Below are 24,394 nucleotides of genomic sequence, written 5' to 3'. Positions count from 1 at the left end.
AATATGAATACACATTTAACAACAACAAAATAATTAGTCAAATCACCATACGTATTGGTAAGACAACAAGACAATTACCACCATCATTACAGAAAAAAGGTCAAAAACATTGATTAAAAAAAAAAAGACAACTTGATTATTTTCAATAAATGTAGTGTTATCAAGAACTTAATTCTCCTACTAACCTGTCTACCAGGTGTGCATAAACACACCATTCACTTGATTGGATATTTCTTTATTTAGAAATATTTGTTTCTTGCATCATATCCCTTTTCCCCTCTCTTGAGATTTGTTAGAAAAACATTTAGATACCCCTGCTGCTCCCTCTCTACCCCGCTCTCTCAGCCTGTCTCTCTCTCAGTTTGACATCACAGGTGTGTATATATAGCCAGCAGATGGATTCTCCCATGGCTTCATTGCTTCTCTGTCCCTCTGCTCAGGCCTACCGCCGGCCCCTCAAATGAACTAGAAGAAATTCCTTGTTTACATTGTCTCATCTGATCTGCCCAACCATCAGTTTGTGACTGCATCCATTATTCATGGATTCCCCTACACTACACTCGCACACAGTAAAACATTACTGCTGCTCAATGTGTTCTTATAGCCTCCATGTTCAGGGGTGTACCAGTGAGAATTGCTATTCCCATTTTCGTCCTGGCATCCATGGAGGTCTAGACACAGAGTACGCATTATGCATGATATGTTCTTCATGTCTTGAAATCCTTGTACAATCCATGTCTAACTATGCTATAGTTTTTCTTTAAAAACAAACAAATTGATGAAGAAATTCTTGTTTGGCGTTTCCGTGATGTAGCAACCCTGTCAGTCAGTTAGCAGCGTTTAGGATCAATGTCTGAAACCATAATTTGAAGGAAAGTAGTGAGAGAGCTAGGAACAGGTACTGCTACTGTGAGACATACCTTGACATACAGTAGCTCTCATGTGATGTGGTGTTTTCCCACTGCGGTATAAGTGTATGGAGTGTGAAGTTGGTGGGGCCCTCTGGCCAAGAAGTAACTGCCGAGCACAAACTAGCACATACTACTACACCACCGCAACATGCCTGGAGTGCTATTGAGCCGGCACACAGCCAATCAGAGTGAAACCTGAGACATGTACTGTGACCTGCATGCATAGAAACTTTGCTGACTATTTGCAGCATGTGACAGGCGAGATGAGATGCATGCTGGCTACGTAGTCGAGACAGCACTGAAGTATGGATGAGAATCTTTAGATATGCATATTAAACTATTTACATCTTACTATATCCTCCAGCTTTCAGGCAATAGGATCTCATAAAAGGTTTTGTGATTTGAGCTTGAACATGGAGGTGTGGATATTTTTATAGTTTGTGGCAATCTTATTATACTGTATGTATGAAATAACAATTGAATAGTTGCGATTTTGAAATAAATAGATTAAAGTTGGGATTCATTTATTATTTTTCCATTATTTAAAGTAAATATATAAACAGATAAAGTTAGATTTAAAAAATTAAATGCAGTCACAGCTAAATATTTATTGGTTTCAGCAAAAAATGTAACCCAAATTGTTGGAGTAGAAGGTAATTAACATCCTTTAGAGCAAACACAGTACTTTGCACCAACTTTTCGGATCCCTGGCTTCCTCATATACTCCTTTTGTTGGCAAATAATATTTGCACTTTTTCTGTACGGGGGTTAATGTGCTTGTGGACCAGACACGCTATGAATCCCAAAACATCAGAAGATCAGTCTGCTTCCAGTTAATGGCAACATTTATAATTAGGTGTGTGACTTTCAAAGACAAAGCTAAATGGTTCAAATCACACTCATGATAGGTACTTTAAAAGTTTGTTAGCCTCATAACACTAAGCTGTTTAACAAGTATATGAAGCACAAGTAACTGAATTATCCATCGCAGTACTGAGAGGACTGGCGGCAGCAGCAGATAATGATCTTATGACTAAGTCAGGCTTTTTTAGGGACAGTTTATTGGCATTGTTCTGGGGTTGGAATCAAATTAGGAAAATGGCAGCTGTGTCCATGCCATATCATTATGAAATGTAATCCAATTTGACCAGACAATCCTCTTGAACTGGACAGAGCACTCTCTTGGGCTCATCTGTAATAGCGCTGCTCTTTAGACCTGCAGAAATAGTCAAATTGCAGTCTGGTTTGTTTTTGTGCTGCATGTTATGGACAAACAGTCTTGGTCTGTTTGGCCTTCCATTGCGTTCTCTTCCTGGATCGAAATGTGTCTTGTGCAGCAACAAAATAAACTGTAAACACACATCTTTTTTTTTTAAACTTACGTCATCGTTTTTGAATGTTTTGAGGTCATCCTGACATACTGTAGCAATGTGACATACAGTACAGGGAAGCAAATTCCACTTTGTTGACATAGCACATAATCTGCTTTGATGGCTGCTTGTCAGATATTGCTGTGAGGAGGGACATTGTAAAATGCAAATCCAAGTGCTACATTTGTATCCTGCTGTAATACAAGCCTGCTTCCTTGGAAAGAAGCAGCGGGCCGCCATGAAGAGGGCCGAAAAGTTGTTGTAATTCCAGGGATTCTTCGTGGACGCCATTTGCTGGGCTTCACTACGTGGTTTTATGAGGCTGGGAGTGACACACACAAACCTTCCCTATGCGTCTTTGTGCTTCCAATTGTAAGATGTTGTTGCCTCAAAGGGGTAAACACAGGGATATCTACTCATTCCCCTTTTCTGACAGAAGGACAGGGACACTGAGTGCCTGCTTGTGTCAAATCAGGAGTGAGTGAATGGCTGGAGAGGAACAGCTGCATGTGATGACTGTGCCAAGCAAAGCATGTCAATGAACTGTCATGCAACTCTGCTCACTCAGTCGGACACAATAAAGAACATTGAAAGGCCTGCATGAGAACAACAGGGTTTTTCTCTCAACCCTGCGGAACAATTAACTTAAAGCGCCATATGAGCAAAATTGGCAGAAGGACTACACATACATTCTGTAGTTATCTAACACACACGCACTCAAAGGCACTCAGACATACATGTTCAACATGTAGCAGATGGAGGCCATCATGGAGTGATGGCTTCAATCGGAGGCTTTTTTTTTTGTTTTGCCCTCCGAGGTTGTAGCTTGTCAGGAATGTGGACGAGCATGAGCTCCGGAGAACAGAATCCTTCCACTTAACAGGATTTTGTTTGACAATGGTGGCTGATATCAGGAATTATAATTCATTATATCCAGCAAATATTGGGTGTTCTTCGAGGTTTTGATGTCTGCGCATTGTTTCCTGTTTGTTGTAAGAGGAATCGACTTTCCCTTAGCTAACTATGTCTTTCTATCCTCACTATTACATGTCATTTTAAGTGGGTGCCTTTGACTTCTACCCTGTAGATCTCCCTTATCCCCAAAGCAGACCATGTTTTTTATGTTCTTTATCTTTTTATTATGCTCTATTTGCTCACAGATTATTATCTCTTTTTTTTACAGGAGGTTCAGAAGGTGATCAATCCCGCCAACAATCCAACAGATAAACCAAAGGGCGATGAGAAGGAGGTTCCAATCAGCGAGGTGGGATGGATGACTTCAGTCAAAGACTGGGCCGGTGTCATGATCTCCGCACAGACACTCACTGGCAGAGTTCTGGTAAGTTTTCCCTCTTTGAGTGGATATAAATGTCGGGATCCCAAAGCCAGACTCAAAGCCATTTGAACTTTTTTGACTCAGACTAATTTGCCCAACCCACAATTAGATAAGTGCAACAGTTTGGGCTTTCCTCAGGCACACAGATTGCTACTGGCTTTCACACCCAAATAGCCCTTTCAGTTAAATCCACTGCATAACCCTCTGCCATGTACACATGTATTCACCTGTTTTATACCCACTTGAAACATACAGTAGCGCAATTCATCTGATGCCGATTCCCCACATAACCGAGCGGAGTCCTCGATGTTTCTCAGTCGGCTGGCACTGTCCAGCCTTCTTTCTGCTGCGATGGTCTTTGTGCAGCACGCTGTAACTCACTCTGCTGTGCTTCTGCCAGCTGAACAGATGAGCGTGCGTGCACACGTTTTTGTGTATGTGAAGGGGAGATTTATCTGTGGAGTACGAGAGGGAGCATGGTGTTTGTGCAGTAGGTAAGAGGTTGTCACTGTGGCTTTTCTCTCGGTATGAATTACAACCCCTGTCCCCCACTGACCCTCCTTTCTTTAGCTTCATCCCTCACTCTGCCCCCAGAATTACTCCTGCGCTCTACAACTCCTGATATATCTACAACGGTCTAACTCATAAATATGATGCTATGCTGCTATTCAGACTGTTCCCATATTTAGTTTTTTCCTATAAAATATAATGCCAGTTCATTCTATGTATTGATGGTTACAAAGAAAATTGTTGCAGCAATATGTCTGATGTGTGTTATACCAAGTGACTTGGATAACCTCAAGGATACGTATCCCAAAAGCCCAGCTTGTAATAAGGACACAGTTTGAAGTTCTACAAACACATTGTAAACATTTGATTCAATCTCAAACGTGTCTCCTCTGTCCTGTGCTGCCTCATGTGACCACCCCGCTCTCGCAAAAACACTCAATTAAAATTAAAAACTGTCTTCCCGTCAACAGTATTTTCTATGTCTCGGCATAGCAAGATGTCTGCCACGTAGCAGTTGAGCTAGTCTCATTTTATTAGCTGCCTAGATTATGAAAAGACTTCACAGCGTCTGATTAAAACTGGGGTCTCAGTCAAGTTAATCCCATCACTTCAATGCTGGGCAACATGCACCTTGACAACCGCTTTTCTGTGCCTTAATCAGTTTGAGGAGTTTCCCATTGAGATAAGATATTGAGGGTCTCTGCATCAGCTGCTCTTCAACAACAAAAACAACCACTTTGAAACAGTCTGTTATTGCTGAGAACGTTAGGGTGTGGTTTGGCGGTCTTATCCAGCTTTAACTTGCATCAGAGTATCAGCCGCAGTGCAGCTGTGGACTGAATGGAGCAGCGGTGGAAGTCAGGAGAGAGATGGTTTCAGACTAAAATACTAACACTGCCATTGCCACTGTTCACGCCTGGCGAGAATAGCTGGAAGTTTAGAAGGATTCAGGCCTTTCATTGTGAAGCAGATGAAGAATCTGTCAATTTACTAAATGAGCCCCTCTTTCATCACTTCCCCACTCACACAGCTCTGCTGGCATGGACACAGCTCCCTCTCACTTTCATCTTCTGCTCTGACTGAGCACTCCCAATCTGCCATGCGTGTGTGTGTGTGCACATCCGCGTGAGAGATAGAGAAGGGAAAGAAACATAGAGACCGACATACCGATAGAGAGACAAACAGGCAGATGGGGAGTGAAACAGAGCGGTTGTGAGAGTCAGTGAGAAATACGGCACTGGTTTCTTGAAAGGGGTTTCCAGGCATGGAGATGTGTATCACCTACTGTGATTTGTTCTACTTCTGGTAGGGTTGATAATTCTGCCAAGCAGGCTGTGTTTGCTTATGTGCTCAGACTAATGATTTGTAGCACAATATGTACTGATGAGCACTCGTAAGTGAAAAAGTTCTTTCCTCATGTGGGTGGAATGTGTATATTTGTGGATGCATGCATGCTAGTGTTTCTCCACATATACAGTGCATGCATGTCAGCTTGTGTATCTAATCTATGCTATGCTTGCGAGAATGTATATATGTGTGTGCGTGCGCGTGGGTGGGTAATTTTGTGGGACTCTGGTTGTCCCATTAGTGCTTCACTGCAGATCAAAATTGCGATGAGTATCCGTGTACACAGAACTGTGTTGGTAACCATGGCAACTGCTGTGTAGTGGCGCTCAGTCATTTGACATTAGGGGGGTGTCCGGCTGGGCAGAGCAGAAAACATACACACACACACACACGCACACGCACACACACACAGGTAGGATTAAAGCTTGATACAGCCTCCATTCTATCAAGGTGGACGTGCCAAAGCAGATTTAGACAGATAGCCTCTGCTAGGCAGAAAGGACGAACCCTCCATCTCATTCATTCGTTTGCCTTGATGACTTCACTGCCAGGGAAAGATTGAGTGTACCCCCACCCGTGGCAGCGACTTGGCCCAGGAGTCCCCAGATTTATGCTCCATGCTGGGCTGAATCACTGTTGAGCAAAGAGCAAGGCACCAAAAATAACAACACGCTATTGGTGCTTTTGCTCTAATAAGACTTTACCAAAATACTTGATACCTGATGAGAAAGGAATTAAATGAACACACATCCACCCACACTGCAAAACCATTAAGACCAGACATGTGCTGCATGGGAATCATTCTGATCATTAGCGACTTGTCTTAAAGGAGTCCCATCGCTGAGCTACAGGCTGCCAGAGCAGAAAGCTATTATGGCTCATGGCATTGCTCAGACCATGTAATAGCAGTAAACAAAGAGCAGCAGGTGCACTCAGGCATGTGTGTGTGTGTGTCTGTGAGAGAATGTATGTGTACATCATCCTACCTTATGGGGTTTCAAGAGACAAAGGTGCTGATAATATGTTGTTTCCTCAGACTGGTCGTATGTCAAAGCCCCCTGTCATTGTGCGATCTTAGCCTCTGTACCCTACATGCATGAGCCCCTCCAACCACCACACACACACACACACACACACACACACACACACACACACACACACACACACACACACACACACACACACACAGAGCCATATATCCAGTTTCGATTAGGCTCCGTGTCACCTTATGTGCGTTATAAAATACCGGGTGAAATGATTTATGCTAGCATGAGCCAGTCTTTTGTGAGGGTCATTATCTTTTTGTATCACCCATCACTTTTACAATATCACCTTTTCAAATATGTATCACCTCACTCCCACATGACCTTCCTCAAGTCATGTTTCCAGTTGACACTAAGCTCGAGGTCAAAGGAAAAAAACACGAGAAGTAGTGAACTCAAACGTATTCAAACGCAATCCTCTGCTGGTACTGCATTTGTCAAAAATATTGTAAGAGAACATGTTCTTGCAGTAATCTATTTTATTTGTGTTTATTTTAAATCCCTCATTAGTCCCACAAGGGGAAATGTATACTCTGCATTTGAACCCTTAGCATTAAGGGGCAGTGTGCTGCCGTAAGGCGCCCAGAGAGTGTGGAGCAACTGGGGGTTCAGTGTCTTGCTCAAGGACACTTTGAAATGCAAACTATGGGGAGACAAAGGATCGAACCGGCTACCATGTTCTTTCAGGACAACCACTCTCCCCGTGAGCTACAGCCGAGAGAACTGTTTGGAAATTAATCGATAGGTGAAAAAAAATCAGTCTTTGGAGACTTTTGCAGAGCAGGAAGCAACCAAGCGACTTGGTGCCAGCTGCAGCTTCGGGAGGAAGTGTCCCTCCGAGCCGCGTGATGAGACAGCTGTCCTCACAAAGACATTGCATGTGGAACATACTGTAGGTGAAAGGCAGAGCACCTCTGGTCTGACAGTGGATGGCTCGTCGGTCTCTTGACAACCGTATCACCCCGGTTGCTTTGTAGAAAGACCTCATTAAGCACTCAAGGGCACAATGTCCGAGGAAGTGACTAGTTGAACAGCTAGGACTATGAGTGGGTGGAATTGTGCTGCATTACCACAGCATCTGATCTGATTGATTCCTGCTTTAATGCTACAGTGACAATGTATGTAATGTCATAATGTCCAACATAAACAGCAAGGATTATAACCTATGAATGCAGACATTCTCCATATCTCTCTGTGCAGTATATTTGCACGGCATGGTGGGTCCAGAAATAGGTCAGCCCTGCCATCTTTCTTAATGGGATCTTGGGTGGCAACCAGGGACCATCTGTTCACTCGGTCCACTCCCTAAACCCTGTGGTCATCCCTCTGCCTACCCCCATCCTCCCACACACAGCATGGCACTCTGCATACTGACCCCTGTCATCTGCAAATACAAAACATCTGTCTATCTCTGAAGTAGAGTGACAGCACATGGATTCTAACTGTATTTGTAACAAATCCAGCACAATCCAGCTGTTTCAAAAACAGATTGTGCAAGAGAGCCTCTGACGGGAAGCCTGCTTTTTTGTTCTCACGCTTTCTCACTTTGTACACCTTTGCTCGTGACTGTGCCCTCTCATCTGATTTTCTCCATTTCCCAGCTTACAGTGGCTTGCAAAAGTGTTCATACCCCTTGAACGTTTCCACATTTTGTCACATTACACGCCACAAACATAAATATATTTGATTGGAATTGTATGTGAAAGACCAACACAAAGTGTCACACAATTGTGAAGTACAAAGAAAATTATACATGTTTTAAAAAAATTTTCACAAATAAAAAACTGAAAAGTGCAGTGTGCAAAATTATTCAGTCAATACTTTGTGGAACCGCCTTTTGCTGCAATTACAGCTGCAAGTCTTTTGGGGTATGTCTCTACCAGCTTTGCACATCTAGAGACTGAGATTTTTGCCCATTCTTCTTTGCAAAACAGCTCATGGTCAGTCAGGTTAGATGGAGAGCGTTTGTGAACGGCGGTTTTCAGATCTTGCACAGATTCTCGATGGGATTTAGGTCTGGACTTTGACTGGGCCATTCTAACACATGAATATGTTTTGTTTTAAACCATTCATTGTAGCCCTGGCTTTATGTTTAGGGTCGTTGTCCTGCTGGAAGGTGAACCTCCGCCCCAGTCTCAAGTCTTTTGCAGACTCCAACAGGTTTTCTTCCAAGGTTGCCCTGTATTAGGCTCCATCCATCGTCCCGTCAACCCTGACCAACTTCCCTGTCCCTGCTGAAGAGAAGCACCCCCAGAGCATCATGCTACCACCACCACCACCATGTTTGACAGTGGGGATGGTGTGTTCAGGGTGACGTGCAGTGTTAGGTTTCCGCCACACATAACGTTTTGCATTTAGGCCAAAAAGTTCAATTTTGGTCTCAAAAAAATAAGCGTGAATGTGTTCTCTCTCACCCCCTGTGACTGCCTGCACAGTGAACAGCCGTCATTCACAGTGTTCTACTTTTCAGACTGCCATTGTTTATGTTAGTGCAGTGTGTATTTACCGCTGTAAGTACATTGTTGTACTCATATTCCTTTGGGCTTGCAGAAGCACATTTTATATTTCTCATCAATTTCTTTTTTTTACAGCAGCCGCCAGTCTGTTTTCATCCCGGAGTTTACCCATGAACATATGTGTGTGTGCGTGTATGTGTGTGTGTGTCTGTGTCTGTGTATGTGATCCGTGTTTGCCTGGGTATGTTTCTCCATGCTGTATGTGTGTGTGTGTGTGTGTGTGTGTGTGTGTGTGTGTGTGTGTGTGTGTGTGTGTGTGTGTGTGTGTGTGTGTGTGTGTGTGTGTGTGTGTGTGTGTGGATGTGTTATTGTGTGCATGCCCAAATGTGTAAATGCATGTCTGTTTGTGTCTGTTTGTGTTGGCTAATTACGCTTTCCCGTCGAGTGCGGGGAACTAATTTATTGCTGTCAGTAAACTCCTCAGCATGGATACAGCTGTCAACACAGCACCATCTCCTGCGTCACGCTCCTCTCTGGCAATTGCCTCAACACTTAAAAGTATCAGGCCGCATATGTCTCTTCATATGCATTCAGTAGGACAAGGGATCTTATCTCAAGAGTGAAGATTTTTGTTTTGTTACTGATGAATGAGGAATCTGTGCAGTCCGCCCACACACATACAGACACATATGCAAGTACACACTGAACTAGGACGTGGAGATGGTTGATTGATATGGAAAAATCATATAAATATTGAATCTGTATGTCAATAGGTGAGACCAGACTCTTTGTGTACAGTTTACAACATACATTTGTAAAACAATAGCAATAGCTGTTTCATTGCCTCCCTCCCCTTTCTCCCAGTTGTTGAGTTTAGCGAGCTGCACAGCTTATTCATTTTGTCATTTGCCATAATTGATCAGTTCAGTCGATGGCAATCCAATTGGCATTGACTTAAATCCTCTGAACGGTGATGAATAGCTGTTTATGCTGGAGGGACCACGGGGTACAAGCACTGTAACAGAGCGAGTGAGATGAGGGAGGAAGAGGAGGAGAGAGATGGGTGTGGTGCAAGCCAAAGTCTCCAGCCATACATGCAAGAAGGAATACAATGCTCCACAACAACAATAGGCACTTTGAGGATAAGGCATTGGCAAAAATGTTTTGTAGAGAGTATTCATAATGTATTATACAGTGCATGAGTTATGGGTGTGTGTATATTTATTGGCAATGATTTAGTTGTCAGTCTTTAGTTTTTAGCCACCCTTACATCATGACTCCAGGGATAACATTGCTGGTCGGACCGGCTTTTAGTTTCCACCACTTTGGTCCAGACTGAAATATTTTAACAGCTATTGGATGTCTGGGCAATACGGCCTAAATCTACTATCACAACTTAGGTTGTGTCATATCTTGATTACGCTAAATATCACAATGTAGCAAGTAAATATGCTCTATGAAATAACTACATGGTAAAGCCTATTTTTGTATTTTTGTGTTTTATATTCTTGAGAATTGAAAAGTACTGAGTATTTTCTAAGTTGACTAAGAATTCAATTGCAAAATGAACATAACAATTTCTATTGAAATTATTGAAGAAAAAGAAAAAATGTCTATACAAACAGTGTTTGTTAATCAAATGGAATTGATTGGTATTGTGATGTAAAAAATTATATTCCCTCAAAATATTTTACATCAGATTTTCTGAGGAATGTTAGTTAGTATGTGCTTGTTATTATCAATTTAGAGGATGTATTTGTGTATCAAGATATCTCGATATATGATTTCATCATGACATGATTCCAATGAAAGATGATATATTAGCATATATTATTGCCCAGCCCTAATTTGATGAATTGCCATGTAACTCAGACATTGCACAGGAAGAACTGTAATAGCTTTCATCCCCTGACTCATTTTTCAGGTATTTATTGTCAGGTATTTAATACCTGCTGTCATCCCCATTAGCCTCAGCCATCAGCTTTATGTTTATTTATTATCCTTATAAACAAAATGTTACCATTTTACCGCGAGCATAATAGCATGATTCATTTGCCGTTTACCTCAAAACAACACTGTGCCTATTCCAGGCTTGTGACAAGGCTGTCGATTTCTTGTCTTGTTATGTTTTAGTGTTGTATACGTTTTACTATGTTTTTATTTTTACCTTCATTCTGATGGCAAAGTATTGAAAACAAACTTAATATTCAGCCTTTTATGTGTTCAAGGCACAAATGCATTTCAATCCCCACAGATGAGTAGTTAGTTTTCAAGGTATTTTTTGAGATATTATGGTTAAGTAAGTATTTTAAGTGTATAACAAGTATGAATGCATGTGTGTTCTTCTGTTAACCATTTTCTGTAACGACATGCTTTTTTTTATCGGTTTCAGTCTTTGATTTAGAGATAAATGTTCAGAATGTATTCTCCTACCATGGCCACACGTCAAGCTGTGTTAGAGCAGCCGTGCTGGCTTAGGTTTTAAGGGCTTCGGCCACATAAGAAACACAAGTCGTGTCATAAGTGTGGAGCAGGAGGAGGGGATTAGAGGGAAAGCAGGTGTCAAAGGAGGAAAGAAGAGCAACCATCAAGCTGCATAATAATAGCTGCTATGAATTCACACACCGCTTTCTCACTTCACAAGCAGACATAGTGTTGCACATCTGAGCATGCATATATAAATACAGGCACAGCGTATAGTGTTATATTATCCAGAAAACATTCTGTCAGAGTGCAGAGTGTGTGAAACAACTACAGCTACAGCCAGAGCTCCCTAAACAGATAGACCAGAGAAGCAAGATTCAATACAGCAAGATTCAATACATTTCATTTGAAATATGCACCAGAGCTGAAAAAAATTGTTTGATTTGCCTAATGGATTTGACTGATCACACAATAGTAGAGTTATAGTTGAATTTCCTCCTTTGTTCCATTTAATTGATCCGTATCCCACTGCTTTTGAATTTGCAGCACAGTAAGAAGAGTGTTACAACTCTGAAATTGTCTTCATGAATGATTTTCCCTGCAGCCCTGCTTTAGGGCCGTCATAACTCTGAGCCGTTCTGCTGGATGACGCATCGTTGCTTGTTCTTTCTTTCCTCCATCTATTAAGCCATCCATTTGCCACCTGGGCCTCTATCGCTAAAGAGCCAATGACCTACACCCGTCTTCTCTCGCTGCAGCCCCGGGTCTCCTTGTGTGTCCCACCCTCCCTCAAACTGTTCTGAAGAAGGAAAAGGTCGAGAGCAGACACAGGAGTGATGTTTCACTTAGCTGGCTACCCGGCCTCCTCCTTATTAAATCAAAGTCACCTGTGACTTTCAAGGCAATGTGGCGGCGGTACAAGTTCATTTGTTTCCTTTAGTCCAGGCGTAGAGATGTTACTCAGCACATTTATTCTCAAAACACTCTCAAAACAAATCAAGCCATTTTAATGAGAATGATGAAGTAAAATTATTGTATTTCATAATTTGTTTCATATTTTGTTTGTCTGGTGGCATTACCCTTGAAGTATGTCGTAAAGAAATCCAGAATCACTTAGCTAATTACAACAGACCCGCCGTAGCTTTTAAACAATTTGTCCATGCTATTAGATAATTAAAATATTGCCTTTCGTGAATCTCAGCAAGTGGCTGCAGTAATATTATTCTGTTTACTTTTTACAATTTGATTATTTATGCTCTGCTGAAACCTCAGGCTGGGGAGTGACAGGGTAGTCAGAAATGAGATTGCTTTTAGAGTCACAAGCACATTAGACTGCAGGCGAGAGACAGACAGACAGACAGACAGACAGTTTGAGGGAGACGGTAACCAAGCAAAAAAGTCAACAGGCAAATAGGCAAACAAACAGGCAGTGTGGGTGCAGACTGGGAGGATGCAGACATTCTCTTGTTTGTCATTTGGAGCCCCCTGTCACCTCCAAGACGACACTCTTCCTGTCTCATTTTTGTCATGGCTGCCTGGTGCGGTCTCGGGAGCAGAGCTGAGTGACTCAGTGCCTCTGGAATGACGCACACCTAATGGATCAGAACTTGCAGCATCACATTGATCAAACCACATCTAACACCGCTGCCACTGCCAGACACATTTCTTAAAGCTTTCCAAAAATAGCATTAGGGACAGAGGACATTACCAAGATTAGCAAATAATGAACATTCCTTTGGTGGCAATTCTGCTGATTAAACAGGATTTTTCCTTTGTTTTCCTACGGATGCAGAAGTGCATTATTGTAGAGCAAGAGAAAGGCTTCTTCCATTTTATACTTACTCATGAATACAAGTTCAAGTGAAAATAATTTCTTCTTTTTGCATTAAGCACCATTCTGTCATAGGTTGACGACTACTTTCAGTGTTTTTACTTGCATTTGAACTAATTGAGTTAAAGTTTCCTTCTCCAGTAACCAGTAAGTGGACGGATGGAGAGGTCATAAAAAAGATCGATACGGTCATCATATTGAAAAAATTCCTTCCAAAGTCTGACTAAAAATTAATCTGTTGTGTCAAATGAAGAGGAAGACAGGATTCAGATCCGGGCAACCAGCGGGGAGCCGTCTGTTGCTCTGTTCAAGAATACAATCGTAAAACTAGTTTAAACATCTCCAAAGAATAAGGTCACATACGCTTATTCTTCAACAAAACTAACATAAAGTAGCCTCCAGAAATCTAAATACAGTAAGTCAGTGTCCACCAGTCTCTTTCTTTCCAAGTTTGCACACTAACTCATCCATTCAGAGGCTTAAACACTAAAGGAGCTTTTCTCACATATTCCCAAAGACCCTTTTTCCTCCTCAACATGTTTTTTTAATGCAAAAAGAGAAGACTATGTGTGATGTCAGTTAGAGATTTCTTAGTACAAGCAAACGATAAATCAGCATCTGCTCCTGAATGATGGTCTATTGACCTGGAAGTCCTGGAGGAAGGAACTGAATATCTCCCAGCTCCATCCTGTAGGTGTTGCTCTCTAACTCATGTTATGCTCTTAGCTCTCTGGAGTGGGCTGAGTATTAAGAGAATGTCCCAGTGGGGGCTGATGAAGTATCAAATTATTAACATTTTCTTGGTGCAGGCTTTATGTGCTGCATGTCAATTGCTTTGTGGAGCAGGAGCAGCCTCCTCTTCTCAGTCTGTCTCACCATCTATACATCAGCAGGACTGAGTCACACAGAGAGATAGTGTGGGAGTGAAAGGATCATCGGAGGATGGGGATGACTGGATCTACCGCTGCATTATAGGGTGGACAGGTTATTACTGCAGCAACATCGGTGGTGGAAGATAGATGATATGGTTCTACTCCTCCTGAGAGTAACCTAAGACACAACAAAAAGCAGTTGCCACATAAGGTTTCATATTGATGGCAAACACCTCCCTCCTGTGCTGTGCAGATTCTGAAAGGTGAATGATTGAGTTTCAGCGTGTGTAGGCAGGGCTGTATTATATGCTTCATATTTTGATCCTTTTTGACCGTCCTATGACTCCTCTGGCAGTATCAGACACGGTCGTAGAGTATGGTCTCAAGTTCCTTCGTCAATATGCTGTTGTCACTCGTGTCATGTTTGCGCTTCTAATTGAGAGAGGAGTCAGCACATTGGGGACCATCTGCTAAGCCAGGCTTCAGATCCGTTTACCCCCACTGGGATTCTGTTTCCTGGGATATGACGGCCACGCAGTGTCCCTAAAACACATCGCCTCCACCAGCTCAAAGTTTCCATGAGATCATTAGGGGACGATCGCAGGTGATGTAACAGGTACAGGAAGGAAGTGAGGGAGGAAATGTATTGCATGAGAGGGCAGGTGACAGTGAGATATGTAGAAAAAGGGAATGAGAGGAAATAAAAGCAAGAGGAAAATTCTGGATTCCTGTAAAAGCTGAAACTCATATTTTCAGCTGTTTTTAAGTTTCAATCTACTTGACTTGACATCTTGTGTTGAACCATCTAACAAAGTCTAGCTTGCCTGTGAGTAAGTCGGCGTAGTGGAGACATTTTTTAGCTTCGTTACTGAAGCTCTCTCATATAAGGAGCCATGGCGAGGTGCTAATTACATGGTTTATGGGCCTGTCTCTGCCTCCGGGCCTAAATTGCATCAGTATTGACTTCAAAGCCTCAATGCATCAAAGAAGCAGTACGACTTTGCTCCCTTCCTTCTCTCCTCTCCTCTCCTCTCCTCTCCTTTCCTCTCCTCTCCTCACCTGACACATTTTGACTTCTAAACTTCTTACCTGTACATCCTGCGTGCCAGGACGCAGCTGTATTTGACTGTATGCACAAAAGCATGTGCTTGCATGAGTAATGTGTAGCGTACTGTTTGTGAGTGCTTGTTTGCCCATTGTTATTATTATGTGATATACACACGGCAGCACTTAATGTTGCGGTCAGGCACAGTCAAAGTGAAGGACAGGACAAATTACCCTTCAGGTTGGATCCATTCTAATAAATAAAGTAATACCTGACTGGTAAACAGCGGCAACCAAGCTGAAAATGACATGATCTGTTTATTTACTTTGTCTTTTGAGTAATCCTGCACACCAAACGTCATGGGGCTAATTGGATGAAGTAATGAAAGCCTAAAACTCCCTCTGACAAAGGCCTAAAAGGGCCAGGCCATCCGAGCCTCTGAAGACTGAATGATGGTTTGGTTTCGTGATCCCCTTTTATTGCTTTGCTGCTGCTGTATGTGTCTCTCTGGCATTGCTTTCACAGTAATTCCCACAAGTAGTGTATCACCGTGGCAACATCACATCTCTTATTCACAGGAATGAGCTTTGTGCCCTCTGTCTTTCTCCTTTTGTGTCTCTCTCTCTCTCTCTCTCTCTCTCTCTCTCTCTCTCTCTCTCTCTCTCTCTACTATCACTGAGTGCTTCTTTACTTCTCTATACTTTTTCAATGAGCTTGAAGATCCTGGCGACCCAAATTATAAGGTGTAGTTGGTTACTGGGTTGGCGGCTGATAGCTTAGAGTTGTATAGTAGACATCAAGTTCCAAGTGAAACCAAAACCATCTACATGAGAAATATGTTTTTTGTAATTTATAATTGTCCAACAAATTATTATCATTCAAGTAACAGCCATAAGGCAAGGTAAGGCACGTTTATTTGTATAGCACATTTCAACAACAAGGTGATTCAAAGTGCTTCACATAAAACCATTAAAAGCATCAAAACATAATGTAGAAGAAAACAAGATTTAAAAACAATTCAGAACATTCATTAAAACATTAAAAACAGTCAAAAAGCAAACTAATAGAATACAAGTTGCAGTGCAGTTTAATAAATAAAATGCAGTAGTGAGATGCCGAAATGGATTAATATCCTTGAATCTGGTTCAATTAAGAGCAACAACAAATCGTAAGGTTTGCTGTTGCTCTTAACTATGAACTATGAATAGGAATTATGACTGAAACGGCAGTGTTGCTCTGTTGATAATGGTGTCCGAGGAGAAAATGCTAATTTGTGTTGTTCTGGAGGGCATGGACCGACAATGTAATTTGTCAATTAATTAGGGAGACTTGTTGGGTAATTTGGATAAACTGAGCCTTTAGGATTTGAATTAATTCCTCAACAAGCACTTACAGTTCTTGAACTCTTCTGAAAGGTAATTCTTTGGAATTAATAATCACAAACTCAAAATCAAAACTTTAACTTTATAATGATATAGTATATTAGATATTTTCTATTAGTATTATTATTTGTTTTACTATTTTTAATCTTTTTTAAATTAAGCAACTATTGTCGCAGTGATTGGGATCTTAAAGTGATCCACAGAGAAAGAAAAATGAGCTTTTAAACTATGTAGAGAGACTCAATCAGAGAGACTCAATCCGATGCCACTCCACAAAAGGTAACACAGCCTCTCCCTTGTCCGTAATCAGACTGCTGCTTATTTAGGCAAGAAAGAGATTGAGTAAATACAGTTTTAAATTCGTAAATATAGTTTTTCAGCTATTTGAGGTGATGGACACTTCCAACAGCTTTATCAGTAGTCCCATTTGAACTCAGGAACGTATGCAGGTGCTTGCGATGTGGGTTAATACAGCAGCTCTGTGTGGCACTTTCAATCATACATTAAAATGTAGAGGTGGATTGTAAAACGCTTGTGACTGATATTAAACCTATAAAATCCTCAGTCTCAGGGGAATGGACTGCCTTTCAGGCAGCAAGCAGCTGAACTGGTCACTGGCAGCTGTGTTGGGTTTTGAATATTGATGTGGGTGTCAGTGCTGGTCAACGATCAATCAAACCAGCAGACTATCATCAGAGGAAAGGTGAGAGGTGGAGCTGATTGACACTGAAGTGGAGTTTGGCTCATTGTCTCCTTAGTAAGGGTCAGGGCTCTGTGGGAAACCACACAAAAGGTTTATTGATTTGATGTTTATTCAACGTGTAAAAATGTATTTAAAATGGACTTAATGTAACTGAATAAAATCCTTCACTTTCTGTTTCTGTTGGAGGTGGATTAGCTTTTGCCACGGAGACTTTTAGTTATCTAGTGAGTGAATAACTGAATGACTTAAGAGGAATTAATAATGTATACCACAAAAGCCAAAGGAACAGAAACCCTTTGCAACTCACCCCTCTTTCCCTTCTCTGTCATATCTCAAAATACAGACGTATACCAAGTAAGACTGAAATTGAATATAAAATATGTTGGCTTTGTTTGAAATTTTCTAACTTCAGCTCATTGCAGTCGAATTGGGCTAGTTTAGTGAAAGCAATTGGCAAAAGGTTTAATGTGACACCTTCACCCCTCTTGCTGACGGGTGAAGGTATTGTGTTAAGGTATGGCAGGTTCCAGGCATCCACCCACCTTATTGACTGAGCTGGACAGCTGTGCGTAGGGTTTGATCTGATGTGGCAGACAGCAAACAGAGGAGGATATACTGAGATGCTGCTGCTCTCCCCTTTACTCATAGCCTGCCAACAAACACAGAATACTAATAAAGCTCTTCCTATCCTGCGGATCCCGGTCTCATGTTTCACCTTGCTGTGAGCAAGCGTTCTACCTTATCAGGACCCACTACATTGGGTTTCTGCATGGGTGATAAACTCCTCATTAACCTTCAGGAAATTAAACGAAACCTTGATTTAATTAGATAAAGATCATGTCACCTCCGCGTCTCCTCCGAGATGAAACCTACTGTATGTGCCATCAGGGATGAGGGGGGGGGGGGGTGTTCTTGGAAGGTTTTCTTTTTTTAGAAACAAAAGAGAAAACAGGATGCGGTGCAGCTATATTGTTTATCATGTAGATGGTAGTCGATCCATTCGCTTCATTGGGAGGTAAGTTGAAGCTTTTAATTCAATATTTGGCAGCGCTTGGCTGTTCCTTACGCTGACAAATACAGAATGACATTATTTGCAGGAGGATGAGAGTTTCTGCTGAATTCTACAATATAAATCAGACAAAGTAATTGCTCTGCATTCATTGTAATATAAATGGTGTTGGTGTGATACAGTTTTGATATGATTAACTATGGCAGGGATGATTTATGGTATGATTAAAGGCACATAATGGAATTGTGTTGCAGTAACTGGTGCCTGGACAACAGTGTGACCTGAATACATTATAACGTGCAGAGCAGATGGAGAATAAGCCACTTAAATACAATATTTTAGTATTCACACAGCAAACTTCCCTTTCTCCAAATTCGTTATACTTTAGATAGAGTGCTCATTTCTCATTGTTCTGATGGGAAATTGCACCAGTTAAGTACATTTCAAGCTGGCTATTGGTTGATACATGGCACAATTACATTCCTAATATTATTGAGATAGAAAAATAAAGGGACAAAATAAATGTGAGAAAAGTGTTTACAAACTGCAATAAATTGAAAAGATTGAGCATAAATAAATCATCATATGATGACCAGATGATTGACTCATATTATGACGAACACACATGATGCATTTAGAGGATGAAAGTAGGAATTAAACATTATTCTTGCAGATCATACAATGTTCTTTCTTGTGCTGTCCATCAAATACTGCATCCACTACATGTATGCATGTTTGAATAAAACAGCCGTGAAGGCATGAATTAATAGTCGCGTGGGCGGTGGTTACAAGTCACAGTGTCCCACGACGGCTCCCCACAAAACCTGGGAAATTCCCTGCAGATTTGTTTTTCATTCATGGGTTAGCTTGTGAACAAACACCTTAGAGGAACAGCCCCACTCAGTGTCATGTTGTCAGGCTGAAAGGATTCCCTCCATGGCAGAAGTCTGCATTGAGGTCAGGTGGGAGATCGAGTATTTTCTTTTTATTGAAGCTGAATGGGATACAGGGAGTGGAAGAGGAAGGGGAGAGGACATTTTGAGGAGTCCGACCAAGGCCATGGGGTGAATGAATTACCAGAAGCAGGAGACTTTATTCATACATTAGTAGCAATTAGCTCACAAGTATTACCACACACACTTTATTTGTATGTAATGTTGACATATTGTTCGTCTTGATGCTTATAGTGTAACACAACATTATCTAGTAAAACCTACAACATTTGTGTTTCAAAACTCATTAAAGTGAAAACTCTTCTTTATCTTATCTTTTTGAATTAAGAACAGTTCTTATCTTTTAAAGGTTCAATAGTATGGGTTGTTAATGGCTCAGGAACATTTTTATACTGGTGCCTGTCGGTTCTTCTATTAGTTCACTCAAATGTTGGAGTATTCACCACCTCAGGCATGATCATGATGCGAACATGGCAGTGCTAGATTTAGTACGTTTTCAGATCTCCTGTTGACATAATTAATATCTGCAGAGTAACCGATGACAAATCTAGCGACCACGGGGAATGCTGTTCTTGTTTTGACTCTGAAATACTTGTCATCACATTGGTTTCCCCCCAACAGTTCAACATCTTAACACTTCCAAAGCAAATGTAGCCTCCTCCTTCCACTAAATTGAGAAGTGCTGCAAAAATAATATGCAAATTCATAAATGACCGAATCTAGTTACTTTCTTCAGATAATACCACTAGAGGCAAATTATCGAGGGACAAGAGGGAACACAGTGGTGGGCTCTTTAAACTGTTAAATGATGACGATGCATAATTCACCTATGGAAGTAAGAAATTATCAAGCAATGGTGATTTGATCATGATCCAGCAGGCTCATTCTTAGAGGCTCTGACACTATCTATAATGCGGTTCTGGAACTGGGAGCCCCTATGTTGAATAACCTATGTTAATAGCGAGACATCTCAACCTTACACATCTTTCATTGTTATATTATTATTATTGTTATATATATATATATATTTTTTTTAGAATCATATTGTATTTTCAGCAGTGAAAAACTAAATTGAACCAGGGTGCTGGAGGCTGTACTTGTCATGTTTTCCGGCACAGTTGAGGGCAGTACCCTGAGGTATGGGAACAAGTTTGTGGACCTGTGATATCCAGCAGAGAAACGCAACACTTCACCCAGAGTCTGTGGTGTTATGTCACAGAGAGCCTCCACTGAATTCCCTCGTTAAATCGTTCATACATGGTTAGCTTACCACTGAGTTAGCATCGCTGTAACAGCTGAACAGTCATACTTCTCTAAAAAAAAAATATGTTGCCCTCCACCAACTGCACTGTACACATGCATAATGTCCATTGTGATAACTCAGGGCAGTGGCAGCAGCTTTCTATAAAGTCCCAATGTGATAGTCTGCACATGTACTGCAGTTTTCAAAAGGAATAATTTATAAGCTTAGGATGTTGGGTGGAGAATGGGTATGAGTTGAAAAATGTTCCCCTCTTTGCAGGCTGGTCACATCCTCTCATCTTCTCTGCCCTGGCATAATCCCAGTCGGGGTCCTCCTTTCTGTCTCACGCACAAATGCGCACACACAAAATGTTGAAGACATACACACACATACACACGATAAAACGTACACTCGCATAAAAAGAGGTGGAGACATGTGCACAGACGTGCACACGCTGTGGCATTTAAGCTCTTGCTGTGCCTTAGAGGACATGCTCTAATATTCTCCATCCCTCCACTCTCTCTCTCTCTCTCTCGCTCTCATTCTGTCTCAGCCACAAGCCATTTTCTGCCACCTATCAACGCTCCTCATGTCCCACAGGAGAGCTATCTCTAATTGTCGCTCATCCCTCCATCTCCTGCTATCATCACCTCCATCTTTCTATCGCCTCTATCTCCTTCTCTCCATCTCTTTTGTCCTTTTGGAATTCTCGGTGCACATTCAAGGTCACCGTCACACTGTCGGCCCTTCTGGAAGGATGCCATCAGACACAGGATGCTGTGGAGGAAGGGAGCCCTGCCCTTCTAGTATCCAGAGCAGGCTGTACATCTTGCATGGTCTGTTCGGATTGTTTAATGCAGCAGCATCTCAAATTGTGGACAAATAGCAAAAATATCCTATTTTTATGAATTAATGATACCATAGAAAAAACGATGAGAGGGGATTTTTCAGACAGGTTGTCCTGTCCCTCTGGAACAAATCCCCACAGACCTCCTCTTCATCTCCCACAGACAGCTACTCATTTTAGGAGCTGTCATTCTGTCAGACCTGAGAGGCTTTCCTTCATACCGACCCCCTCCCCACCATCTACCCCGTCAATCACTGTTTCTGTTGCCTAGGTACGACACTATATGGGCATCTCACTCATAAAGGCCACTAGGGTTAAATGGAGCCATTTACAGAGCTGCGGCACAGGGGTTGTGTTTTGATTTATGATATTGTATTTCTTTTCAGAGATGAAAAAAAGATATATTGTGGGGGCCTGCCAGTTTATTTGCAATCATTTATTATTCTGTAAAAATAAATCATGCGCTGTATTCTGTCTGGAGTGTAAGGTATGTTTGTAAAGTTCTTAATTTCTCAATTGGTAACAATGCAAATGGCCATAGCTGTGTATCTTTCAGCTCTTTATGTATTTTTCTAGAGCTAAAAATAATCATTATTTTATTATTATTGATTAATCTGATGATTATTTTATTATTATTATTATCATCCTTTGGTCTACAAAATGTCAGAAAATAGCAAAAAAATGCCCATCACAATTTCCCAAATCTCAATTTCTTTAATTGTCTTATTTTGGACAACCAACAAAATATGTAGAGCACAATTAAGATTAAGGAAACTTCAATTTGAGTTATAATTTACAAGTTACCATCTTATCTTGCAGCTCTATTGTTTTTTAGTACATATTTGTAATCGGGCATCAAAAAACATACAATCTATCACATTAGCCATCACTGTCTGCTTATTGTAGCTTGTCGGTTTGCACCTGTCCTGTTGACGATCCCAAAGTTCATTTTAAGCAGAGTCAGCATTTTGAAAGTGTTACATTTCCCACCATGTTTGTATTTTCACACATCCAAATCAGGCATAGTCCCAGTAGTTTCGCCTTTTGAGTTTTGCAGTGTTGTGTTGACCTACATGAATAGTTTTTAACACAAACTCTGCTAGAGACACAGTTGCCTTTTCCACTTCTAGGATCGGCTCACAGAATCATGTTTGGCTAAATGCAGTCTGTCTGCAGAACTGTTTTATAATTTTCCACATTTACATCAAAACACAGTCCCAGACAATTCTTTGCAGCTGAATTAATCCCTCTTGATTTAGAGAGGAAAGTATTTTGGGCTCCCTGTCATGGTCATCGTGGCTGACGGGAGCAGGAAGTGAGTGACAGGAAGTTATTGCGATGCAGGGACATGAGGAAAATAGGAAGTGGCTTCTATAGTGCTCAGGGCAATTATTAGTCATGACAGCAATATTATTAACAGTGAAAATGTACCATTTGTTTTATATAAATACACCCAAGGCCGTTTTCCGATAATGTTTGTGATGGTCATCTGTTATAAATCACATTATTTGTAACTAAAGAAGAAAAATGATTAAAATTGTTCTATTATTTCAAACGGTACAATGCTGTATTGTTTCATTTGTTTGTGAAGCATTATCCTTAGCTGCACATTGAATAATGAGAATTTGGATGAATGATAAAAGGATTCTTAAAGGATATAGGATAAAATCCCTCAACTGATCCTCAACCGGTCTCTCCAGAGGCCGTCACTGCATGACCTTGGGCGGCAACACAAAAGGAGCAGGTTGTAGCAGGGCCGGGCAGGAGAAGAGATAAATGGCAGTTCTAAATACCATTAAGGTGGCACATTTCATTACAGAAGAATAACGAACGTAGTCATTTTGTCCTGCGTATTTATTCTCTGTCATTTTTAGATCTTGCACTCTTCACTGTGAGTCAATAGTAGATTTGACACCAATGCACAACTTACTCCGGCCATAGCTTAATTCTATCCTGCCTGTTTTTGTCTTTTGCTCCTATCACCATTTATGAATTGCATATACTTTTGTTACGGTTCGGACTCAAGCGCAGACACTGGGACGGCAAGGTAGGGTGAAGGAATGGATTTCATGAGAGGATTGTAGACAGGTGCAGATGACGTGCAGGTGCGGAGATTAGCCCAGGTGCACACAAATGCACGAACGCACACACACACACACACACACACACACACACACACACACACACACACACACACACACACACACACACACACACACACACACACACACACACACAGAACAGGGGACACAAAAGACACAGGGAAGCGGAACACACAGAACACAGAGGGGAGACGCAGGGAAAAAAACAAAAAAGGACGAGCCGTGACATATTTCAAGTCTGGGTACAATAGGCTCTGCACTGTTGACAGTCAAACATGCTAAATGATTGTGCTTGTCTATTGTATTTATAAACATAGGGACAATGTTTAATTCGAGAAGTGCAATTTGAATGGAGGTGGCAATTAGCAATCATGCCATTGGAAAGTCTGTTCAGGAAGCTACCTTGCAGCAGACTTTCCAGTATTTGGGGGAACAAAATCTGGTTTTCTGTCTTAAATAAAGTTTATTTTGATTTTGAACTATATTTAGAAATAACATATATCCACCCTTTATATAGTAGTTAGCCCTTTCATATTCTGAACACAGAGTTGTGTATGGTTCCAATCATTATTAATCGAATAACGTTGGATAATTCTTGTCCAACTGGTAAGAATGCTCTCGTATGAATTGGTATGCCTGTGGCACGTCTGCACGATGGCTCTGTAGGAATCAGTAGTCTGTGTTGAGTTATGCAGCGTGTGACTGGAATACAGAGTGTGTTAGTCTGACAGACTGTCAGATCATTCCTACACATTCAGAGCCTGTCTCGAGCCCCCTGCCATTTGAAGCGGAGGGAAAGGGACGATCACGATGTGTGCTGATGTTTGGATGTATGCCATCAATGTTTAATGTTGGGTTCATGTGACATTTCCCCGGTGAGAGCTCACTTGCTCACCTCCTGCAGTGACACGTGATTCTGTTTCTCTTTGTGTCTCAGTCCGCATTAACACTAGACCCATGTCCAATTAATCCATTAGTTTCAGTACAAGTATTTTTTATTAAAGCAAAAA

General features: G+C 41.3%; 1 protein-coding gene across 1 annotated transcript in view; it reads left to right on the top strand.

Moving 5' to 3' along the window:
• Window positions 1-24,394, top strand: part of kcnma1a (potassium large conductance calcium-activated channel, subfamily M, alpha member 1a) — a gene marked incomplete at both ends in the record, with an annotated part of 124,891 nt that overhangs the window by 25,190 nt on the left and 75,307 nt on the right. Inside the window, one exon of the mRNA XM_079229511.1 lies at window positions 3,465-3,620. Coding sequence (XP_079085637.1) covers window positions 3,465-3,620 — 156 coding nt within the window. The remainder of the gene's footprint in view (window positions 1-3,464; window positions 3,621-24,394) is intronic.

Source organism: Taurulus bubalis (assembly GCF_910589615.1).
Source record: "Taurulus bubalis genome assembly, chromosome: 14".
NCBI classification, from domain to species: domain Eukaryota; kingdom Metazoa; phylum Chordata; class Actinopteri; order Perciformes; family Cottidae; genus Taurulus; species Taurulus bubalis.
The sequence above is the reverse complement of the archived record's forward strand: the minus strand, read 5'-3'. Positions and strand labels throughout refer to the sequence as shown.